The sequence below is a fragment of the Polypterus senegalus genome, chromosome 4 (assembly GCF_016835505.1).
Source record: "Polypterus senegalus isolate Bchr_013 chromosome 4, ASM1683550v1, whole genome shotgun sequence".
In the NCBI taxonomy this organism is placed as follows: domain Eukaryota; kingdom Metazoa; phylum Chordata; class Cladistia; order Polypteriformes; family Polypteridae; genus Polypterus; species Polypterus senegalus.
In genome coordinates, this window is record NC_053157.1 from 116,897,211 (window position 1) to 116,919,351 (window position 22,141).

General features: G+C 37.0%; 1 protein-coding gene across 1 annotated transcript in view; it reads right to left on the reverse strand.

Annotated features, from left to right (window-relative positions):
* The window catches only part of LOC120527613 (probable protein S-acyltransferase 23), a 51,563-nt gene that overhangs the window by 10,300 nt on the left and 19,122 nt on the right, over window positions 1–22,141 (reverse strand). Inside the window, exons 5-9 of the mRNA XM_039751215.1 lie at window positions 15,360–15,422; window positions 13,219–13,361; window positions 7,897–7,993; window positions 3,222–3,374; window positions 748–920 (exon numbers count right to left, since the gene is read on the reverse strand). Coding sequence (XP_039607149.1) covers window positions 748–920; window positions 3,222–3,374; window positions 7,897–7,993; window positions 13,219–13,361; window positions 15,360–15,422 — 629 coding nt within the window. The remainder of the gene's footprint in view (window positions 1–747; window positions 921–3,221; window positions 3,375–7,896; window positions 7,994–13,218; window positions 13,362–15,359; window positions 15,423–22,141) is intronic.

Here is a 22,141-nt window from a genome sequence, read left to right on the forward strand (position 1 = left end):
TTTAATTGGTGACACGTTAAAATTATATTCAAATAGTGATTTGAATATATTCGATCTCGCATCCCTGTCTCAACCAGATATGTATGTTGGCTCTGGTAACTACAGTATACAGAAAGCATTTTTTTTAACAAACCTCTAAGGTACTTCTATTGCAGTTTATTAGCAGCATTTTTATCTGTGGAGAACGGTTGACATTCTAATATTTGCAGCTGTCGATACTTTCTATAAATTTCAAATGTGTGCTAGTCCATCATTTTACACTAGATGCAGATTCAATATAGAGTAATTGCATAATTTTCCTCTTTTACCTTCTCGCTCAAAATGTACCCATTTTTGAAATAAAGTTTTATTAATCATGTTGTACTCATGTATAAGTAGTTATAAAATCACAGTTTTGCCATTTATACTATTCACAGCCAATTACAGACTTTCTACAGGAATGGGCACCATACACTAAACTGGCAATAGGATGGGCTTTTCATAAGCAGCAGATTAGCTACTTAACATTTTGGAGCTTTGAATCATTTATTTAATACAAGCATTGTAGCTTAAACAATAAAATAAAAACCAAATGGAAATACTATAAAGCTGTAGTAGCCTTTACAAATTAGTCAAAATTGGCTTAGCCATACTTAACAACTTAGTTTAGCAGCATGGAATAACTAATATTAAAATACACACAAAAAAATCTTAAAACACTATTAATATAATTAAACATGCATTTCAAAGTACTTTAGTTAAGCTCACCTGTTATTGTACCCCACTGAGTTGTAAACATAAGGACAATAGTGATCAAAATCTTTTACACAGCGGTTTGTAATCCGACAATGTTTAGAACGAAGGGGCTTTACCAGGCGACAGGTATGGCACAGTCGATGCAACAAACTCTTCCTATTCTTCCAATCCTCATAAAATACAGCCTGTAAGAAGTTATTATGAAGGCATGAACTGTTAGCAAATTACACAAAAGGCATTGAAAATAAAAAATATTTATGGACAGATGAACTTGAAGGATATTAACTACATTAAGTTCAGCTTTAACTATCAATAGTAGCAGGAAATGTTGCCCATCTTTTTTGCTCAGTTGACTACTTGTAGTATCCAATTTATGGCAATTATTTTAAAATACTGATTAACCCCATCATTTTTGTATGTGACCTATAAATATTAGAACACCACATAATATAAATAGTACTCAAATGATTTTAAATAATGTTAAAAATGTCTTCCCAAAATATTGGGAGAGCCTGTTCCAGCAATGTCAAAAGAGGTATACCATTTTCTAATCCTAAAAACATTAGTTCAATTATCTACCTATTCCCAGCAGCAGTAGGAGCATGGCACAAACCAACACTGAATAGGACTGCGGATATTCACAGACACTCTCAGTCAAATTAGAACTGCCAATCAACCTAACTTGCAAGTCTTTGTTATTTGGAAGAAAACTTTTAATACCCGAAGAAAGCCCACATGGGCACAGGGAGAACATGCTAGCTTCGGGCTTAGGCTGAACATAAAGTTTAAAGTAATTATTGAAAAAGAACTACATATATAAAAAAAACTTTTTCAGAAAATATTACAGTATATGTACTACAATATACAATAATGATATTTATAGTCCTGATATTTTATAACAAAACAATCTGAAAAACAATTTTTCATGATGTAAAGATTGGATAATTAAGCTCTGCTCTCTCACACCAGCTATATCCGGAGTTTCATTGTGATCTGGGCTGCCTTCTGTGTAGAGTTTGCTTATTCTCCCTGTGTTCACGAGGGTTTTATCCGTAACATCCATTTTCCTTCTTTTCACTAAATGTATTATATTGCCACTGTTATAAGTGCCTTGTGTTGGACTGAAGCTTTGTCCAGGATTTGTTTCTGCCTTGTGCCAACTGTTATTGGAATAGGGATCGAGGCACTGAAACTCCAAAGAAAAAAAAAATGGATATGGAGAGACAGAGAGAGAAAAAATAAGATTTACAAATACAGTACAAACGTAAACAGTGTTAAATGTTTTATATTTTATTACCAAACCTTGCCGTTTTAGCTGTTATAAATCTTTGCTTTAACCATCCATTTTCAACCTATGAATATTCTCAGATGATGCTGTTTCAGACAGTTAAACTTTAGTTTAGCAACACATCTTAAACCTTTTTATAAACAAAATCATCTGTAAGAGTTCAGTCTACAGCACATTTTTTAAAGTATGATTTATCATCAATATCCAAACCCAATAACAACATAGCAGAATAAATGATTGTTTCAGAGTTGGGTACAACTATTAATTTCAATTGCTCTCTTAACTGGGGACAAATTAGTTGTTTTAAATTATATTCTTGCTTAATGCATTTTATCCTGTTTCTCTACTCCAAAATTATGCTACATTAATGTTTATTAATGTTACATACTATTCACAACAGTACATTTAATCTCTAGCTGTCTATTTGGTCTCCTTGATAAGAAGATTAATTAGAGGTTCTCTACTATGCATATTTTTATAATTATTACTTTGTAACAAACATGTCATTTTAAATGACCAGAAAGAAAATTCAAATTTTAATAAATATTCTAAACAAAATTCCAGTTTATAAATTGTTCTACAAAAAGAGTATAATTTGATTTCAGGAGCTGGAAACCAAATATTCAAATTGGACAAAAATTCAACATGCAAGAAACACAATTCAGCCTGTAATTATAGATTACAATGAAAATCTATAGCCATAGTTTTCCTCCATTGACCAAGATGAGTAGCTCAGCTGTACACTCTTACTTCAAAACTAAATGAGCTAGAATCCAACCTTTAAGGTAAAGGATCTATGGGTATTATAATTACAAGTGGACAGTGGATCCTTCCATACTGGACGGAAGGCAAAGTTCTGTCCATTAAACCATAAACAGTAAATTTGGCACAGCATTCTACATTTAGACTTTAAATATTTAAATAAGTAAATATTAAATATTTAAATATTAGAAAGTCCATAAGACAGACAACACTTTATTTGTCCCTTGAGTGAAATTTAGCTTTTTCAGACACTCAATATGCGTGTGATACTGGCTTAACTCCTTATGATATACAAGTTTTAATTCTAAATAAAACAAAGACATTCCAAATTTATTTTGAATTTTTGTCTTTCTGTTAAATAGCTTATCAATTGTAAGTTAAACATGAATATGTGCAAATTTTCTCCTTGTGCCAACCTGTCAAAAAATAAACTTACCTGTCTAATAGTTTCATCATATTCATTACTGTCTCTAGAAAGAAACCCTGGATCCATCAATGAAGCTTTTAGGAAAAGAAACCACATCAATACATTGCTGAGCAGGAAGGCCACATGAAACTCCCAAAGCTTGTTAAAGGAGACTGAAATAATCTGTGCAAAGCAACAGAAGGCAATTTTATTTTGTAAGTTTTAGTAATGTAATGCTTTAAAAGATGATTCGCAAACTAATAGCCTTGCTTTACTAAAGAAAATGTTTACCCGAGTCTACTAATATGTAAATGATAGTGCTACAAATCACAGTGAATTAAAACATGCTTTTAAAGCCTATGCAATTACCAATCAGCTAAAGCCAACCTTCTTACGATTAAAAACACACTAGAAAGATACAAGAAACTCTAGTGGAGGGTGTGCATCTTATGCACACAACAAAATATTATCATTGTATTTAATCTCCTAAGATTATACAGTTGTGACACACAGCGATTTTAAACTGCAGGATTTCAATTTTAATATGAATTTTCTTCTTGGGTGCTTTAGAACAAGACTTCAGGATTAAGTACTGCTTAACTGTAATATGTTCTTGCAAAATACTCACACCAGGTTTAAATTCAGATTATATATTTGAAAAATAACCAGCAATACATCTTGCCATACACAGAAAAATAAACCAACAAAAAAAAAAACAAACAAATTCACTGAAGTCATGATCAACTCAGTGAATTTCTTTTGATAGAAAGATTTAAATCTCACATTAGTTGAAGAAAATGGTTCTTAAATCTCACATTAGTTGAAACATTTGAATTTCACCTTGGGGTTTGAAAACAAGAGCTCCTTTAAGTAAATCATTGTCTTATTTTTGTTGTACAAGTGAAATGGTGTCTGAACTTGTACATTTTGGTCTGTTTTGGAGTAGTCATCATCATTATCAGTCTCTCTCTTACACACTCTGTCATAAAAAGCCATCTCTTCCCTCTGCCTCGCTCCAACAATACTGCCATTGCTATAATCTTCCAATACTTCCTCTATGTGGCACCAACCAAGTTTTTTTTCTGCCAGGTCTTTTTCTTGTACTTTCATGTTTCTGTCTCACATCATTTAATTGTGGTCAGAGGCAACACCATGTTCCCTAACTCCATCAGCCAATACAACCCAGGTTTCTTCTAAACATTGTTCTTGACCTTATAGCATACCAGATACAGCTATTATAGTAAACAGTGGTGCACCTAATCACTATGTTCTGCCTAAACATCAGGAATAATATGTGACGATCAAATAAGATTTTTTTTCACAGTTGAATGCTGATGTCACAATGAGAAGTACTTTGATATTAGCTTTCATTCAGTTAAAGTGTCAGTGTTATAAGGATGGCTGTGGAAACAACACTATTTTAAGAAGTAAAATGATGCAAGATCAAAGTATCTGATACAAAGAACCTGCTGCTTCACTAGAAACTACTCAAAACATTTTACAATGACTTATGTGACTGCAACAGGCTGATAGTCAATCAGGATATACTTCTTTCTTACTGTAACATTAGTGGTGTGGTATGATCATGTACAGTACACTTGCCTGACTTATATATGGTGAAAAATCTTTTGTTTAGGCACAATGGTGCAAGATTAAATGAGTTTAAAATAAACTTTTACCAGAGTAGCTTCTATTTCCAGCAAATTATTTTTTGCCACTGTAAAGAAAACAGCTGCTAGTGGTACCAGCAAATGTCCAATGTCCACCAAAGTCAAATGTCCTTTTCTAGTTTATACTTGGAAAACTTCCAAGTTTAAAATGAGCAGCACTGTATGACAATTGCCCTATGGAAGAAGACTAGGATACTTACAGTACTGGTCAAAAGTTTTACAATATGTCAGTTTTTCTTCAAATTTATTCAGTTGAGATGCAGTGAATAACCTAAAAAGGTGGAAAGGTAAGCAGTACATTGCTGCCAAAGTTATACGTACATTTAAAAAGTTTAGGTTAGCAAAAACTAAAAAAAAAAGAATTTCAGAATATTACAAATGAACCTTCTTCAGGAAATTGCTAATAGGTTACAATCTACAAATGTTCTACAGCAATTAAAGTTAAGTTGAAGTAAACAGTTTGCACAGGTGTCCCAACTTTTGTTGATTACTTAAAAACCCTCTGTCTGTCTTAAAGCAGAGTTGGAACAGACTGTGTTACAACACCATCTGAGGTACCACTTAGATAATATTCTAGTGATAATGGCAAGAAAACGGCAATTAATAAAAGAAATGAGACAGACCATTATTACCCTTAGAAGTGTAGGCCTTTCATTTAGAGAAACTGCGCAGAAAAAAAAAAGTGTCAGCGAGTATGATGCCCTACACAATCCAAAGGCACTTGGGAACTAGAAGAAACTCTGATAGAAAGAGATCTGGCAGATCATCACAACCCAATCAGAAGACAAGTTTCTGAGGGTCACTAGCTTGCATGATAGGCACCTCACAGCACAACAGCTTCAAAAACAGCTTCAAGCACAGTTTAACAGAGGTTGAAATAAGCAAGTCTCAGTTTCTACTGTGAAGAGATCTCTTCCTTTCCCTTTTTCAGTTTTTACTAACCTAAGCTTTAAATTTAAACCTCTGCTTACCTTTTCACCATTTAATGTCATTCATTGCATCTCAACTGAATAAATTTGAAGAAAAACTGAGGTGTTCTAAAACTTTTGACCAGTACTTTAAGTATCCTAGGCTTCATCCAAAGGGCAACTGTCATACAGTGCTGCTTATTTTAAACTTGAGGGTCTGTGGCTCACTCCCGAAGGCTGTAATCAGGATGCTGAACTGTGGTCAGATCTTGGAGAAGAAAAAATAAAAAAATAATAAATATAATCAGCTGATGGTGCCAGGGATCTGAGTGTTGCTGTTGGAGTGGACAAGCCTCTTCATCAGCTTGAACCTCTTCGATGGCATGAGGTTTGTGAAAACGAGGGACCCTGTCTCCATTGCCCAGCAGTCATCAATGGAGAGTAGCTCAGCAATCTCCATGTAGAGCAGGATAACCACAAACTTGTTTGTCTCATCTTCAGTGGTGGTGAAGGTGGGGCTGATGTCATTCTGGGTTCCATATAATCTGGTATTGTACATTATGCGCTTGAAGAATTGGGGGACAAAGTCCCTGCTGAAATACTCAAATGGAGTCTCATTAAATCAGGAGGAGAGTGTTGGTACTCTGGCAGGGATGGGTTGTCCAAGTCAACCTTCTTCCAGGTGGTTAGCCTTGCTGCTGGCTTCATCTTCTTGGTAGGCCTCTTAGCTTGAGGTGCTGGTCTCCATCTTTGTTGTCATCATTTTCATACTCAGCACCTCTACTACAGGTCACACATATTTTCTCTTGACAGAGAGGCCCAAGTCTCTCGGGCCCGCAGTGTCCATGTTGTGGGTGGAATGAAGTCAGGGTCTTCACATCTTTGTCTTCCTGCTCGGAACCTTCAATGTTACTGATGGGCTGGAACAACAACAGTCTTCCTCCTTCTGTAAAAGAGCTGAGTAGACAGCTGCACAAGAAAAAAAAAAAAGAGTATATTTTTGAGTCGATATCAAGCCCACTTTGACTTACTTGTGAAGGAAAACAGTAAAGCGTAGATCTACTTTTTTCTTATAATAATAAATAATACATACAAAACATACAATAATAATTAATTATTAAATGATAATAAATAATAACTGTAATAAAACTGACTAAAATCACATATTTCACTATTTATAACTTGAAAATTTCTATAAATGGGTTAAATTTCTCACTGGATTGCTGTATAATGCTATATAAAGCTGTGGAAACATCCAGTGCACTACTGAGTACTATTGTCCTACATTACAACGCGTTATCTGTAATGCTCAAATACAGCTTTCCATTTTTCATGCAAAAAAAGTTACCACTTTCTAGAAATCTTACGTATACAACACCTATCTAAACATTTAACACAACTTTTCAACTATATAATGTGTGAGTTTTATCAACTTACCATTAGTTTCGATGTTATAACCATAGCTGGGGGTGTAGGTAGAGGTGCACAGCCACACTTCTGTATTCTTCCACAATGTGAGAAGTTTGAAAGGCTGCGGACCAGTGCTGATTCGTCAGATTTTATGATGTCACTCTCTGTTATGTAGCCTGATCTTCATTTTTTGGCTGGGAGTAATCCATGTGGCTCTGCAACTTCACATACAGGCATGGGGAGGGTGTTTTGGATGTCCATTGAAGTTAGCAATGAAGCTAGCATGGTTATGTGCCCGATAAAGGGATACGTTTTATTTACTGTTTTACATGAAATTTGCAAATAATGAAAAATGTCTTAAATTAATTCTTATTTGGTTTAACAAAAGACACAGAAAGTAAGCAGCAGTATGAAATGCTAAACAGATTTTAAATATATTATTCATGAGCAGTCTTCTTTATATAGCTTGCGCTACCCAGAATACACATTAAAACAAGTTAGAAAACATTGTTCTGCAAGTTCTGTTCTCCTGTACTGCATCTAGCTAGACATAAGAACATCCATTTGTCTAAAAATTATGTTAATTTGTTCTGATTAATTGACATCATTACATACTAAAAAACTATACAAAATCATTTTATATTATAAGAATTTTGACATGGGTATATGCAAAGTGGACATATAAACTTAAAAGAAAAAAATCAAGTAAGAAATTACCTTTGTGAAATAAGTAGGATATCCCCATAGGAGCAGGCATGCAAAGAAGAAAAGGATTGGACCCTTTGATTTCCCAGGAGGGCCAAATACTAATGTACTGTAAAAATAAATACATATATTTTCTAAATACAAAATGTATGATATTTCCAACAGACTGCACAAAAGAGGATGAACAAAAAACATTTTAATATCAAGATTAGTGAATACATGTGATAATTCACTCAATAAGGTTGAAAGGAGTCCCTTTAGAAACTTCAAGTTACTTTACTGCAACAACTATAAAACTGAACAGAAACTGATTAATTAAGAGGTGTTTTTCTAAGTAAACTAAAACAGACCATACTTCTATTCACAAGTTATATACACACGCATTCCTTTCTCTAATACAATTTCTAGTCTTGCTTTTGATGCCTCAGTCTATGGTATGACTTTTCATTTTTTAAGCATTTATCATATAAATAACAAATCAGTAAGTGCAATCCCAATTCCAAAAAAGTTGGGATGCTGTGTAAAATGTAAATAAAATCAGAATGCAATTAATTGCAAATTTCATATTTTATTCTCAATACAATATAAAAAACATCTCAAATGTTTAAACTGAAAAAATGTACCATTTTAGGAAAATAAATTGATTGCAGCATCATGTTTCCAAAAAGCTGGGACAGGGCATTGTTTACCACAGTGCAGCATCTTTTAACAACAGTATGTAAACATCTAGGAACTCCAGAGAACAGTTGCTGGACTTTTGGGGGAGAAATGTTGTCCCATTCTTATCTGAAATAGGATTCTAGCTGCTCAACAGTCCTGGGTCTTCTTTGTTGTATTTTTTGTTGCATGATGCACTAAATGTTTTCAATCGGTGAAAGGTTTGGACTGCAAGCACGCCAGTTCAGCACCTGGACTCTTTTACTGCAAAGCCATGCTGTTGTAATAGATGCACTATGCAGTTTAGCATTGTCTTACTGAAATATGCAAGGCCTTCCCTGAAAAAGACATTGTCTGAATGGGAGCATATCACGCTCTAAAACCTGTATACACTTTTCAGCATTGATGGTGCCTTTCCAGATGTGCAGGCTGCCAATTCCATGGGCACTATTGTGCCCCCATACCATCAGAGATGCACACTTTTGACCTGACTGATGATAACAAGCCGGATGGTCTCTCTATTCTTGTTTTCCAAAATGAATTTCATATTTCGACTAATCTGACCATAGAACAGTTTTCCACTTTGCCTCAGTCCATTTTAAATCAGTTTTGGCCCAGAGACGGCTGTGGTATTTCTGGATCATGTTCACATACGGCTTCTTCTTTGGATGACAGAACTTTAACATGCATTTGTGGATGGGACAGTGAACTGTGTTCACAGACAATGATGTCTGGAAGTGTTCCTGAGCCCATACAGTGAATTCCATGACAAAATCATTCCTGTTTGTAATGCAGTCACATGAGGGCTGGAAGATCACAGGCATCCAATATTGATTTTCGGCCTTGTCCTTTGCGCACAGAGATTTCTCCAGATTCTCTGAATCTTTTGATGATATTACATACTGTATATGAGAAGTCTTTGGAATTTTATGCTGAGGAACATAATTCTGAAATTGTTCCACAATTTGTAGGTGCAGTTTTTTACAGATATGTGAATCCCTGCCCATCTTTACTTGCGAAAGAGTTTTCCTTTCTAAGATGCTCCTTTTAAACCCAATCATGTTACTGACCTGTTCAAAGTCAAAGTGAACTTTATTGTCATGTCAACCATATACAAGTATACAGATAGACGAAATTGCGAAGCTCAGGGTCCACAGTGTAACAACATGATGTGCAAATAATAAATTAAAAATAGAATTAAAATTTTAAAATTTAAAATTAAAGCACAAACAAGACAAGACATTGTGCAAAGATAGGACAAAGTAGTAGCAGCAATATTGATGTTTAAGATATGTAATATAATAAATAAATATAGATAATATAGAGATTATCAGTGTATGATAATAGTTGTTTAAGACGTGTGTAAACAATGACAGGTCAGAATGTTTCACAGCAGAAGGATATCAAGAGTGTCAAAATACTTAAAGGTCAGTATGAGATTTTCAGTTCTTTTCTACATGCACACTCATCTTTGCAGGACAGTGGTTTTCATGTATAAAAGTTCTGTTTTTAAAGGTGGTTGAGGCTGTGTGTAAGGTCCCAGGGTCGGCCTGGTGTTAAGGAGTCTAACAGCATGGGGGTAAAAACTCTCCTGCAGCCTGGCAGATTTGGCTTGGTTGCTGCAATATCTTCTCTTGGATGGCAGAAGTGTGAAAAGTCCATGTGAGGGGTGTAAGGGGTCCTGCACAATGCTGCAGGCCTTGCGGACACTGCGTTTGTAAAATATGTCCTGTAGTGAAGGGAGAGGCACCCCAATAATGTTCTCTGCTGTCTTCACTATCCTTTGCAGGCACTTGCAGTCAGATATGTTGCAGTTTCCATACCAGACAGTGATGCAGCTGGTCAGGACACTCTCCATGGTGCCTCTGTAGAACATGGTGAGGATGGAAGGGGGAAGATGTGCTCGCTTCAGCCGCCTCAGGAAGTGTAGTCTCTGCTGGGCTTTCTTGATTAGTAATGAGGTGTTATGTGTCCACGTAAGTTCCTCAGTTATGTGCACACCGAGGAACTTGGTACTCCTAACAATCTCCACATCTAAACCGTTGATGCTGAGTGGGATGTGGGCAGGACATGATTTTCTGAAGTCCATGATTATCTCTTTTGTCTTGTCGACACTGAGAGATAGATTGTTGGCTTCACACCATGCGGACAGCCGTTTCACCTCATCTCTGTATGCTCTTTCATCATCCCTGCTTATCAGTCCCAGCACCGTCGTATCATCCACAAACTTGATGATGTGGTTGGTGTTGTGCGTGGCTGTGCAGTCGTGAGTCAGCAGGGTGAACAGCAGTGGACTAAGCACACAGCCCTGCGGTGCTCCAGTGCTCAGTGTGATGATGCTGGAAGTGTTGTGGCCCATCCGAACTGACTGGGGCCTCTCTGTCAAGAAGTCCAGGATCCAATTGCAGAGGCCTTATAGGGGTCAGGAGCGCTCGTGTAATCATTGTCCAGACAGCTTCACCCTCTAGTAGCAAAGTTCAACATCTTGATGAACTTGTCCCCATTCTTCTGCAGAGTTTGCTTCTCTCACTTGCTTCTGTCTGTCCAGGTAATCTAGACATTCTGAATGATTTTGAGATCAGGGCTCTGTGAAGGCCATATTATCTTTTGCAGAACTCCTAGCTCCTATTTTTGCTGAAAATATTTCTTTATGACCTTGGCCATGTGTTTGGGCATACTGTCCCTGCTGCACAATGAAGTTGGGGCCAAACAGACATCACCCTAGTGTCATTGTGTAATAGATGTGAATCTTCTTGTTCATAGGTTACTACTCCACAATGAGGTTCTTGTTCATTGCAACCTTGGCACAAACTCAGTTTTCATAAATGCAGCTGCAAGCCTGCAGGAAACCTCCATTGTACTTCACTGTTGGATGCAGACAATTATTCAATTTAGTGCTTTCAAACTTGCCTCCTATTTGAATCCTTCTATAAGAGTTTTTGTTTCAATTATAGTTTGGTTCAATCAACTCATTTTATCACTGAGCACTAGCACCTGTTTATTTTCATGGTGCATGTATAGCCAAAGACATGAATAAACAAAGTATATACCAAGAGATATATATATATATATAGATATAGATATATATATATATATATATATATATATATATATATATATATATATATAGATATATAGATATATAGATATATAGATATATCTATATATATATATCTATATCTATATATATATCTCTTGGTATATACTTTGGTATATACCACCACCATATTTTACTGTTGGTATGATGCTCTTTTTCTGAAATGCTGTGTTCCTTTTACGCCAGATGTAGCGGACATTTGCCTTCCAAAAGTTCAACTTTTGTCTCATCAGTCCACAAGGTATTTTCTCAAAAGTCTTGGCAATCATTGAGATGTTTCTTAGCAAAACTGAGACGAGCCCTGGTGTTCTTTTTGCTTAACAGTGGTTTGCGTCTTGGAAATCTGCCATGCAGGCCGTTTTTGCCCAGTCTCTTTCTTATGGTGGAGTCGTGAACACTGACCTTAATTGAGGCAAGTGAGGCCTGCAGTTCTTTAGCCGTTGTCCTGGGGTCTTTTGTGACCTCTAGGATGAGTCGTCTCTGCGCTCTTGGGGTAATTTTGGTCGACCGGCCACTCCTGGGAAGGTTCACCACTGTTCCATGTTTTTGCTATTTGTGGATAATGGCTCTCACTGTGGTTGCTGGAGTCCCAAAGCTTTAGAAATGGCTTTATAACCTTTACCAGACTGATAGATCTCAATTACTTCTGTTCTCATTTGTTCCTGAATTTCTTTGGATCTTGGCATGATGTCTAGCTTTTGAGGTGCTTTTGGTCTACTTCTCTGTGTCAGGCAGCTCCTATTTAAGTGATTTCTTGATTAAAACAGGTGTGGCAGTAATCAGGCCTGGGGGTGGCTACGGAAATTGAACTCAGGTGTGATACACCACAGTTAGGTTATTTTTAACAAGGGGGGAATTACTTTTTCACACAGGGCCATGTAGGTTTGGATTTTTTCTCCCTAAATAATAAAACCATCATTTAAAAACTGCATTTTGTGTTTACTTGTGTTATATTTGACTAATGGTTAAATGTGTTTGATGATCAGAAACATTGTGTGACAAACATGCAAAAGAATAAGAAATCAGGAAGGGGGCAAATAGCTTTTCACACCACTGTATATCTATATCTATCTATATATATATATATATATATATATATATAGATATATATATATAGATATATAGATATATATATATATAGATATATATAGATAGATATTATATATAGATAGATATTATATATATATATATATATCTATATATCTATATATATCTATATATATCTATATATGTCTATATCTATATCTATATATGTTATATACACACACAGAGAGAGAGAGAGAGAGAGATATATATAAAAATTGTAGACACATATCGTGATGGCAACTTGCTCTTTTCAAAAAAAAAAAAAAAAATATACATATATTGTTGAGGCAATGCAAGCTCCATTTCCTTAATTGCAAATAGAAGTAATCCCATATTTACTGCATTTATATATTCTGCAACATCATTTGAAAGTAAACTTCTCTACAGTTTCCAGGGTTTCACTATCGTTAATGCTGCACATACCTACTGTGCAATTTAGCTTACAAACTTGAAGTGTTTTAACTATTAAAAGATTAAAAAAACATAGTACTTGCCTCAAATCACATTTTGGAGTTTGATTTCTAAATTGAGAAATAGCATTTTCTAAGTACAGTGTTATCTCTTTAGATTTTCGACCTTTGGAGAGCATCAATGGTGTATTTCCATTCTTATCTGGGATTTCTATTTCAACACAATCCTGTGAAACAATAAACCAGAAATTCATGTTTAGCAATAGAAAAAGAAATCCAAATCAAAGAGTGTGCTAAATACTGTGTAAAAGTTATAGCTAGGTATACACTTCAATTTCAGCTCAATTTAAAGGGACACCGGAAATTGAAGAGACTGAACCCAGCGATCTTACTCTGACTCTACTAATTCCACCAGCTATGAAGGTTTCAGGAGAAGGTCCTTAATTTGAGGACCAGGAAGCCATGTCCATTATCATTTCCATGAGAGGACTTCTCAAATATTAAAACAGAGAGGAATAAATGATTTTCCCATACTGGGGAAATAAACAAACAAGCAAATTTGAGAGTCGTGCTTTATTTTGGTTAATGTTTTTAATAAATGAGGAAGTATCTTCTTCTGGTTTCATAAGTTGATTTTTAAAATTTCAGAGCAGAACTGTTGGGCCAATCAGTGCAGCATGAAATATGTGGCAACAAACAATACAGGTAAAAAATGTCTGTATGCATCTTAAACATGTCAAGAAATCCCCTACCCCTTCCTCCACCCCCACCCCCATTTTTAAATACCCTTAACATACTAAAGATTTCTGAGAGGCAGATGATATTCAGTCAGCACAGGGTGCAAGGCAGAAACTATTTTTGGATAGCACCTCATTCTCTAAAATGAGTAGCAAACAATTGCAAAGCGTAAATCTTAATTATAGGTTCATATGGTCATTATTGTCATGTAACATTAAATTCTTTTTGCATGTGCTAAAAAACTAAATTTATTGAACATTTTGAACATAACACTCTCAAATTCTTTAAAATTCATCACAAAAATATTTTGCATTACAGTACAGGACTGATTAGTACCTTTAAATTAATGAAACCTCTAATTTAGTCAAAACAGAAAGGCTATTCAGTGATAATGAATTCTTCTCGTACTGAAAAGTGGCATTCTAAGAAGTAAGCAGTTTCATCTTGCCATGGTCTGCCTGTCAACACTGAGGTACAACATGTTATAGGCTAATTAGTAAACTCTGGAAGGAGACAATCTGTCGCCTTTGGCTGGACATCTGTCTTCTCAAGGAAATGTCAGCTTACATTAAAGTTCATGAAGACTGTAATAAGTTAACCAGCACTCGTAGCAAATATGCAATTCCAAACAAAAAAGTAAATGGAATAACTAGTGGGACTAAACCACTAACTGTTAATCTTGATATACAGTCCTTCCCTGTGCCATTAGAACACAATCACAGAGAAACATAATTTACAGAAAGCATGTAGGGTAAACAACATGATCAGGACAACTTTGTGTTTATAACTAACATATGGTTCACTCAACACGAACAAACTGTATATGTATTGTAAAACAAAATTAAGATGTCAGCCTCTGCTTATTAACACCTTTTCATTCATTACACCATTTTATTGTCACGTGCAACATAAAAACATTAATATTGTCATTTTTCAATCCATGTCTTCTTAGTTCTCTTGGCAGAGCCTCCAGGGGGAAGGACTCAAGAGTTCCAGATGACCTAGTGCATATTTTCTTGTTTTTACAGAAGGAAAAATGAAATGCTTTACCAAAAGCTTACACACAAACAACCACAAGATGTCACAGGATGTTAAACTCAATTAAGGTTCAAAGAAATTATATTAAACTGCCCATCACAGCCGTTCCCCTCATTTGCTACAATAGTAGAGTAAATGTTTAGCCACCAATCACCAGAGACAGGAACTCTATCAGAGAGTTTGCAATGGGAACTGAAACTATGGCAAAAAATAGCTTTTAAAAGCAACAAGCCATGGTATATATAGAAGTAAACACACCCACCAGAGTTGGGTTTATTTAATTTAACTGAATTCCGGCCTTCTGATTTGCCTACCATGCATAAGGTATAATCCACAACTTTTGTGTTTGTTGAACAGTCGAGCTTAGATTGATCATAAAATGTTAAGAGGTTCATGTCATCAGTCGTTATATAAATCTAATCCAAATATATCTTCAAATGAGTACTTACCTGTTCACAAAGCAGCTGAACAGTCAATAGGTCTCCACTTAGAACAGCAAGATGTAAAGGAGTCTGCAAAAAAAAAACCAAAAAAAAACAAACAAACTGGATGTTATAAGGTCAAACTGTACAACCTTAGCATGCAGGCAAAATAAATTAGCCCATCTCACATAAAACTCTCAGATTGTAATTGTAGTCATACACAGCAGTGTGCTTCAAAAAAAAAAAAATAAATAAAAACTTTTTTTAAACAAATTATTACATCATGAACAAAACCTGATTATAAAATGAATTTTTATTCTGCTGTACAATCAGTTCTTGCAAAGAATCAGTCAAAGTACATAAACAAAAAAAGAGCAGTTTCACTTAAGTTTTATCGTAGAAGAAACATTGTTCTAACAACAATGCATTTCAGCATTTTGTCAATAAACGGTGTCTGGGGAAAAAAGAAAAGCAAACTTTAGTCTCCGTTTTCTTAAACAGAATTTCTTTTCAGAAATTATTATTGTAAAACTTAAAATGACTGTACTGTCTAAAATCAAAACATCATTCACAAATACAGTACATTCAATCCAACTCAGGGCTGCAGGGGCCTAGGCCAAAAATAAAAATATGTAAACCACTACAATATAAACCAACAACTTGGCAATTTCATAATTTATATGAGAAATGGTCCTAAATTAAAGCAACAAAAAACTATTGAAAATTCATTAGACATATGAACAATTACTATTAAGCCTATAGCAGCCAAAATATTTTCAACAACCAACACTGACATTCACTATGAAAACTGTGAGGAAATGGAGACAAAGTTCTCAAGGCAAAAGCAAATGAATAATCGAAGAACCAGAGTCTTGTACCAAAACTACCACGAGAACAGGTCAGGTCAGGTTGGGGAGCAAGAACTGGTTCAGCACGTTGCTGCACACACCACACCATGAAACAGCTTGGGATCCTAGCTGGCAACCCCCCAGGTAGACACGCGGTACAGTCCCACCCCTTGGAAATTAAATCTAACTGCGGCAGCCATGTGTTATCTGGGCGTACCCTTGGCCAGGTCCAGCCATTCAGATTCTAACAATGAGGATACTGCGAGCTGGATAACCCTCTGGGAATCACACCATAGTACCGAAGGAGTCCTGTATTCTTCTCAGGTCACTGCATAGAGTCCATGTCTTGCAACCACATAGCAAAACAGGAAGCACCAGGACTCTAAAGACTTTGACCTTCACCCTTTTGCAAAGCTTTTGGGAGAACGACACACACCTTCCAGTGACCTCCTGACCCCCATGCTCTCCCAATTGGTCTACTGACTTCATAGGAAAAGTCACCAGAGATATGAATGTTGTTGCCAAGGTAAAGTACTGTAAACCTCTCGACAAGGTCAACACTCTTTCCCAACAAAGACACACTGCTGATGGCTGTGCCCAAGAGATCATTAAAGGCCTGGATTTTGTTGCTTATCCAGGACACTTGCCAGCTCAGACACTCAGACTCCTTGCTCAGTCTCTCAAGAGCCCCAATCAAATTCTCTATCAACTCTGTGAAGATCACAGCATCGTCAGAAAAGTCAAGATCAAGGAATCTTTCTTCACCAACAGATGCCCTAACGGCCACTGGACCCCACAAACCAGCCCAACACCTAGTCCATGCAAGCATTGAACAGAGTAGGAGCAAGAACACACCCCAACTAACTGCAGAATCAACTGGAAAAGATTCAGAGTTTATGCATCCACGCTGCACAGCAGTCACAGTACCAGTATACAAGCTAGCCATAATATCCAGTAAATTTGAGGGGATCCCGCAAAGTCTAAGGATGTCCCACAGGGCAGCTCGATCAACTAAGTCGAATGCTTTACAAAAATTCACAAAGGCTACAAAGAAACTCTGCCAATATTCATGTTTTCAATTTATAAGAACTCTCAGTGCCAGGATGAGGTCAATGGTAGACTTCTTAGGTGTAAAACTATACTGCTCCGGTCACTGGTAAGTGAGCAAGTGATCATGGATCTTATTGAGGATGATCCTAGCAAGGGCCATACATGGCACGGAGAGCAGTGTTATCTCCCTTTTTTTTCCGCAATCCGGGCAATAACCCTTCACTTTTCAGATAGGGACGACAAGTCTCATTTAACAGTCTGTTGGGATGATGCCCATTTCCCAAATGGATGCAAAGATTGTATGTGATGCAAGGAGGACAGCCTTACTACCAGCCTGTAGAAGTTCACCCCGGATACCACAGATCCTTGCAGTATTCCCTATTCTAAACGGTTTCACTACCTGGTCAGTCTCAGTGAGATTGGGTGGTTCACAGCTAATTGGAAGATCAGCCTCAAGAACTGTGGGTCCAGAGACGTCCAATGTCCTAGCCAAAAGATCAGTTTTGAACAGTTGCCAGCCCAGTGGGTCACAATTGCAGGGTCATCCATAAGAACCGTTCCATCAGCCATCCTGACTGAGACTCTCTGAGGAACAGATTCGGATGTGTGTAGTGCCTTGATTCCTTTGTAAGCAGGACATGGGTTACTAGACCACAGATGGTGTGTCACATGCTCATACACTGTGTGCACAATTATTAGGCAAGTGAGTATTTTGACCATATCATCATTTTTAATGCGTATATTCCAACTCCAAGCTGTATTAACTTGAATGCTTATTGGATTTAAGCACGTCAGGTGATGTGTATTTGTGTAATGAGGGAGGGTGTGGCCTAAGGAGATCAACACCCTATATCAAGGTGTGCAGAATTATTAGGCAGCTAGTTTTCCTCAGGCAAAATGGGCCAAAAAAGAGATTTAACTGACTCTGAAAAGTCAAAAATTGTAAAAAGTCTTTCAGAGGGATGCAGCACTTTTGGAATTGCTAAGATATTGGTGTGTGATCACAGAACCATCAAACATTTTGTTGCAAATAGTCAACAGGGTCGCAAGAAACGTGTTGAGAACAAAAGACGCAAATTAGCTGCCAAAGATTTGAGAAGAATCAAACGTGAAGCTACCAGGAACCCATTATCCTCCAGTACTTTCATATTCCAGAGCTGCAACCTACCTGGAGTGCCCAGAAGTACAAGGTGTTCAGTGCTCAAAGACATGGCCAAGGTAAGGAGGGCTGAAACCCAACCACCACTGAACAAGAAACATAAGTTGAAAGGTCAAAACTGGGCCAAGAAATATCTGAAGACAGATTTTTTTCAAAGGTTTTATGGACCGATGAGATGAGAGTGACTCTTGATGGACCAGATGGATGGACCTGTGGATCAGTAATGGGCACAGAGCTCCACTCCAACGTGGAGGTGGGGTACTGGTATGAGCTGGTATTTTTAAAGATGAGCTAGTTGGACCTTTTGCATTGAAGATGAACTCAAAATCAACTCCCAAACCTACTGCCAGTTTTTCGAAGACACTTTCTTCAAACAGTGATACAGGAAAAAGACCATGATTTTTATGCAGGCTAATGCTCCATCACTTGCATCGAAGTTCTCCACTGCGTGGCCAGCCAGTAAAGGCCTTAAAGATGAAGGAATAATGACATGGCCCCCCTTCCTCATCTGACCTAAACCCTATCGAGAACTTGTGGGCACTTCTTAAACGCTAGATTTACGGGGGAGAAAAACAATACACCTCTCTGAAGAGTGTCTGGGAGGCTGTAGTCACTGCTCCACAAAAAGCTGATCGTCAACAGATCAAGAAACTGACAGACTCCATGAATGGAAAGGCTTATGACTGTTATTGGAAAGAAGGGTGGCTATATTGGTCATTGATTGATTGATTTATTTTTTTTGAAATGTCAGAGATGTTTATTTGTAAATTTTGAGGTGTTTGTTTATTATTCTCACTATAACAGATGAAAATAAAAAAGTGAGATGGGAAAATTTTCGTTTTTCCTTTAGTTGCGTAATAAATCTGCACACTAATAGTTGCCTAATAATTGTGCGCACATATGTATTCCCCTGATGATGTTCACACTCACATTTCCGTTGTGAAACATTCAGGTTTCAGGTTTATTAACATTTTGGATTGACTGATAGCACTGTGTTTGTTCCATATTAAAATTAATCCTCAAAAATACAACTTGCCTAATAATTCTGCACTCCCTGTAGATTCCTCTAACAAACGCATCCTTATCTGTGTACAGAGCCAACACAACTGTGCTTCTCAGTTGCAGGTACTGACTGGATTTGCCACCAAGTCATGCGTTGCAACTCCTTTCGATAATGTCCATGGTGCCCTGTGAGATGAAATAACTCTTTCTGGGAACACGGGCAACACCAACACAACCCTCAGCAACCTTCAGGGTCTTGTCACAGAAGGTCACCCACATCACATTAGGATCAGTAGTCGCACCCATATCTGTAATCTCCTCACACAAACTGCATTCAAACTCATTAGAAACAGCCCAATCTTGGAGTCTGGCCAGGTCCGGCCACATTCTTCAAGCAGGTGGTAGCCTACTGGCAGACTACTGGACCTAAGCTGGATCTTCAGAGTAGCAACAAGTCTGTGATCAGAATTCACAAACTGGGCACTTCTATAGACCCTCCAGTTCTTTAAGAGCCTCCAGCATTTGCCAACGAGGATGTGATCAATCTCCTACACCGCATGACCAGTATTGGAGTATGAAGTCAAACGATGCAGCTCAGGGTGCTGGAACCAGGATCTAGCAATCTGCAGCCCCTGACCTTTTGCAAAGTCAAGGAACATGTAGTCAGTTTCAACACAGTCGTCAGACCCATGGAGATTGACACAATCCTCATAGCCAGCCATGTTAGTGTGAGTGGTTGCAATGAAGTCAGCCATGACCAGAGGAGTGTCACCACACAGGCACCCATTAACCAGTGAGCAAGTTGCAAATAAAATGTCTCCCTTACCAAGACATCACTCACTGCAGTCAGAGCATACACCAAGACTAAAGACAAGGCATTCAGAGAGCCTTAATCCAAGTCTCATAATGCACACATTGAAGGAAGCGATATCGGACACCATCGGAAGATGCTGATCCGCCACTGCAACAGGTACCCCCCGAGTATGACAGCCATCAGAGCGACCAAAACCAATAAAAAGTGTATCCTTTTCCTACAGACATCTGGCCATTCCCAGGTATGCACACCTCAGAGAGTGTCGCCAGTGAAATGCGGAGTTTACAAACCTCCATCTACATCTACTCAGATGGGCCACCTCAAATTGGGACCAGAGGGCTACCGTGCAATAGGGGACTCTTCAAAGTATGAGGCTCCCATACCCTTCATAATGCAAGTAGCCTTCATATGGGCAGCAGCAATAAAGCCACTCCTGCGGAGAGCAGAAAGGAGTCAGGAGTACCACTTCGGAGCTGTGTGAAGTATTTACAGTGACTAGAGTACTAATCCTGTCACAAACCCCCAAGTTATCCCTGCTATTTGAAGGGCTGCTTATAGTGCCATATGCAGTTTAATATCATACTCAGGACTTATCATGAGAGCACTAATTATCAAAGTCCAAAACCAAACAGCATAACCATCTCTAAACGAGAAAAAATAAAAATTCTAAGACTAAGCAATATCTTAACTAAATTTACAAAAAGCAATTGTGTGTGTGTGTGTGTTTGAACACAAAGCACAGTAGACTGAAAACAGTAAAACAGTATAGGCATGGTGATATTGTAAGAAAGGCTTAGCGACTTCCACATTTTAACTGACAAGAACATTGGGAGTTGCTGCATTGTAAATAGTGCTTAGAAGAATTCTTCTTGCATTTGATTGCAATTGTTTTACAGTTTTGTCATGCAGCCACTGTTGCATCACAATGAAGGCTCACAAGACAAAACTCACTGGGCATATTTGTGGTTCAGTCATAAAGTGCTATATCATACATCAGTTTTACTTTCCATGACAATGTCTGATTGATATTGTTATCACTATTACTCAAACCCACTAACAGATATTAAAGAGTTACCTTAAAGTTACAGTGAAGTGGCAGAGAGCTTTTTTTTTTTTGCAGCATGATGTTATTTCATTTCACTTGATGGCAACAGAATATTGTCCCAAGAGTTATTTGGGCTTAACACTATAAATATAAAAGCAAACTATTACACATCACCCCAAGCCAGACTTTAGTTTACCATAATTGAATACAATTCCGAGGCAGAGTCATGCTTGGAGATAACACACCAAGAAGGTTAAGGGTAGGCCAGAGCCAATATCATATCTTTTGAGAAAGTTTTTTTTTTTCTGCTACAGTAAGTAAACAAATTAAAATCATCCATACTACAGAACATATTATACACCTAATCCAATATATATTTAAATGCAGTTGCATGGATGTATATGTTAATTTATTTTATTATATGAAGCTATTCAAAACACATCAGACTATACAATATGATCGTCAGAACCATTATAGTCATGAGAGAAAATTAATCAGTATGACACAAGGACATTTTTAACCATTAACTGATCAAAAGTGTATGCAGCAATTAAAAGTGCCAGGATAGAGATGGGTTTAAAAGGAATTATCATTCAGTTTATTTTTCCAGTGATATAATTTCTTCAAAGATACAAAGGAAAAGTCCCATTTACAGTTCAACGTCCAAACACTTTTCAAAAGTGTAACTTACCTGAAACTAGCATCATGTTCAGCAACCAACAGTTCCACTTCATGAACATTTCTGTTTAGTCACAATAGGTTGTTTTTTTATAATGTTTTGAATATTTGCTCCTAAAATTAGACCTTTTTACTCGACACAAAAATCCACAAGAAATGCATACTTTAATGTTAACACATATGAATTAGATAGTGTGGTTTGTACCCGACTGG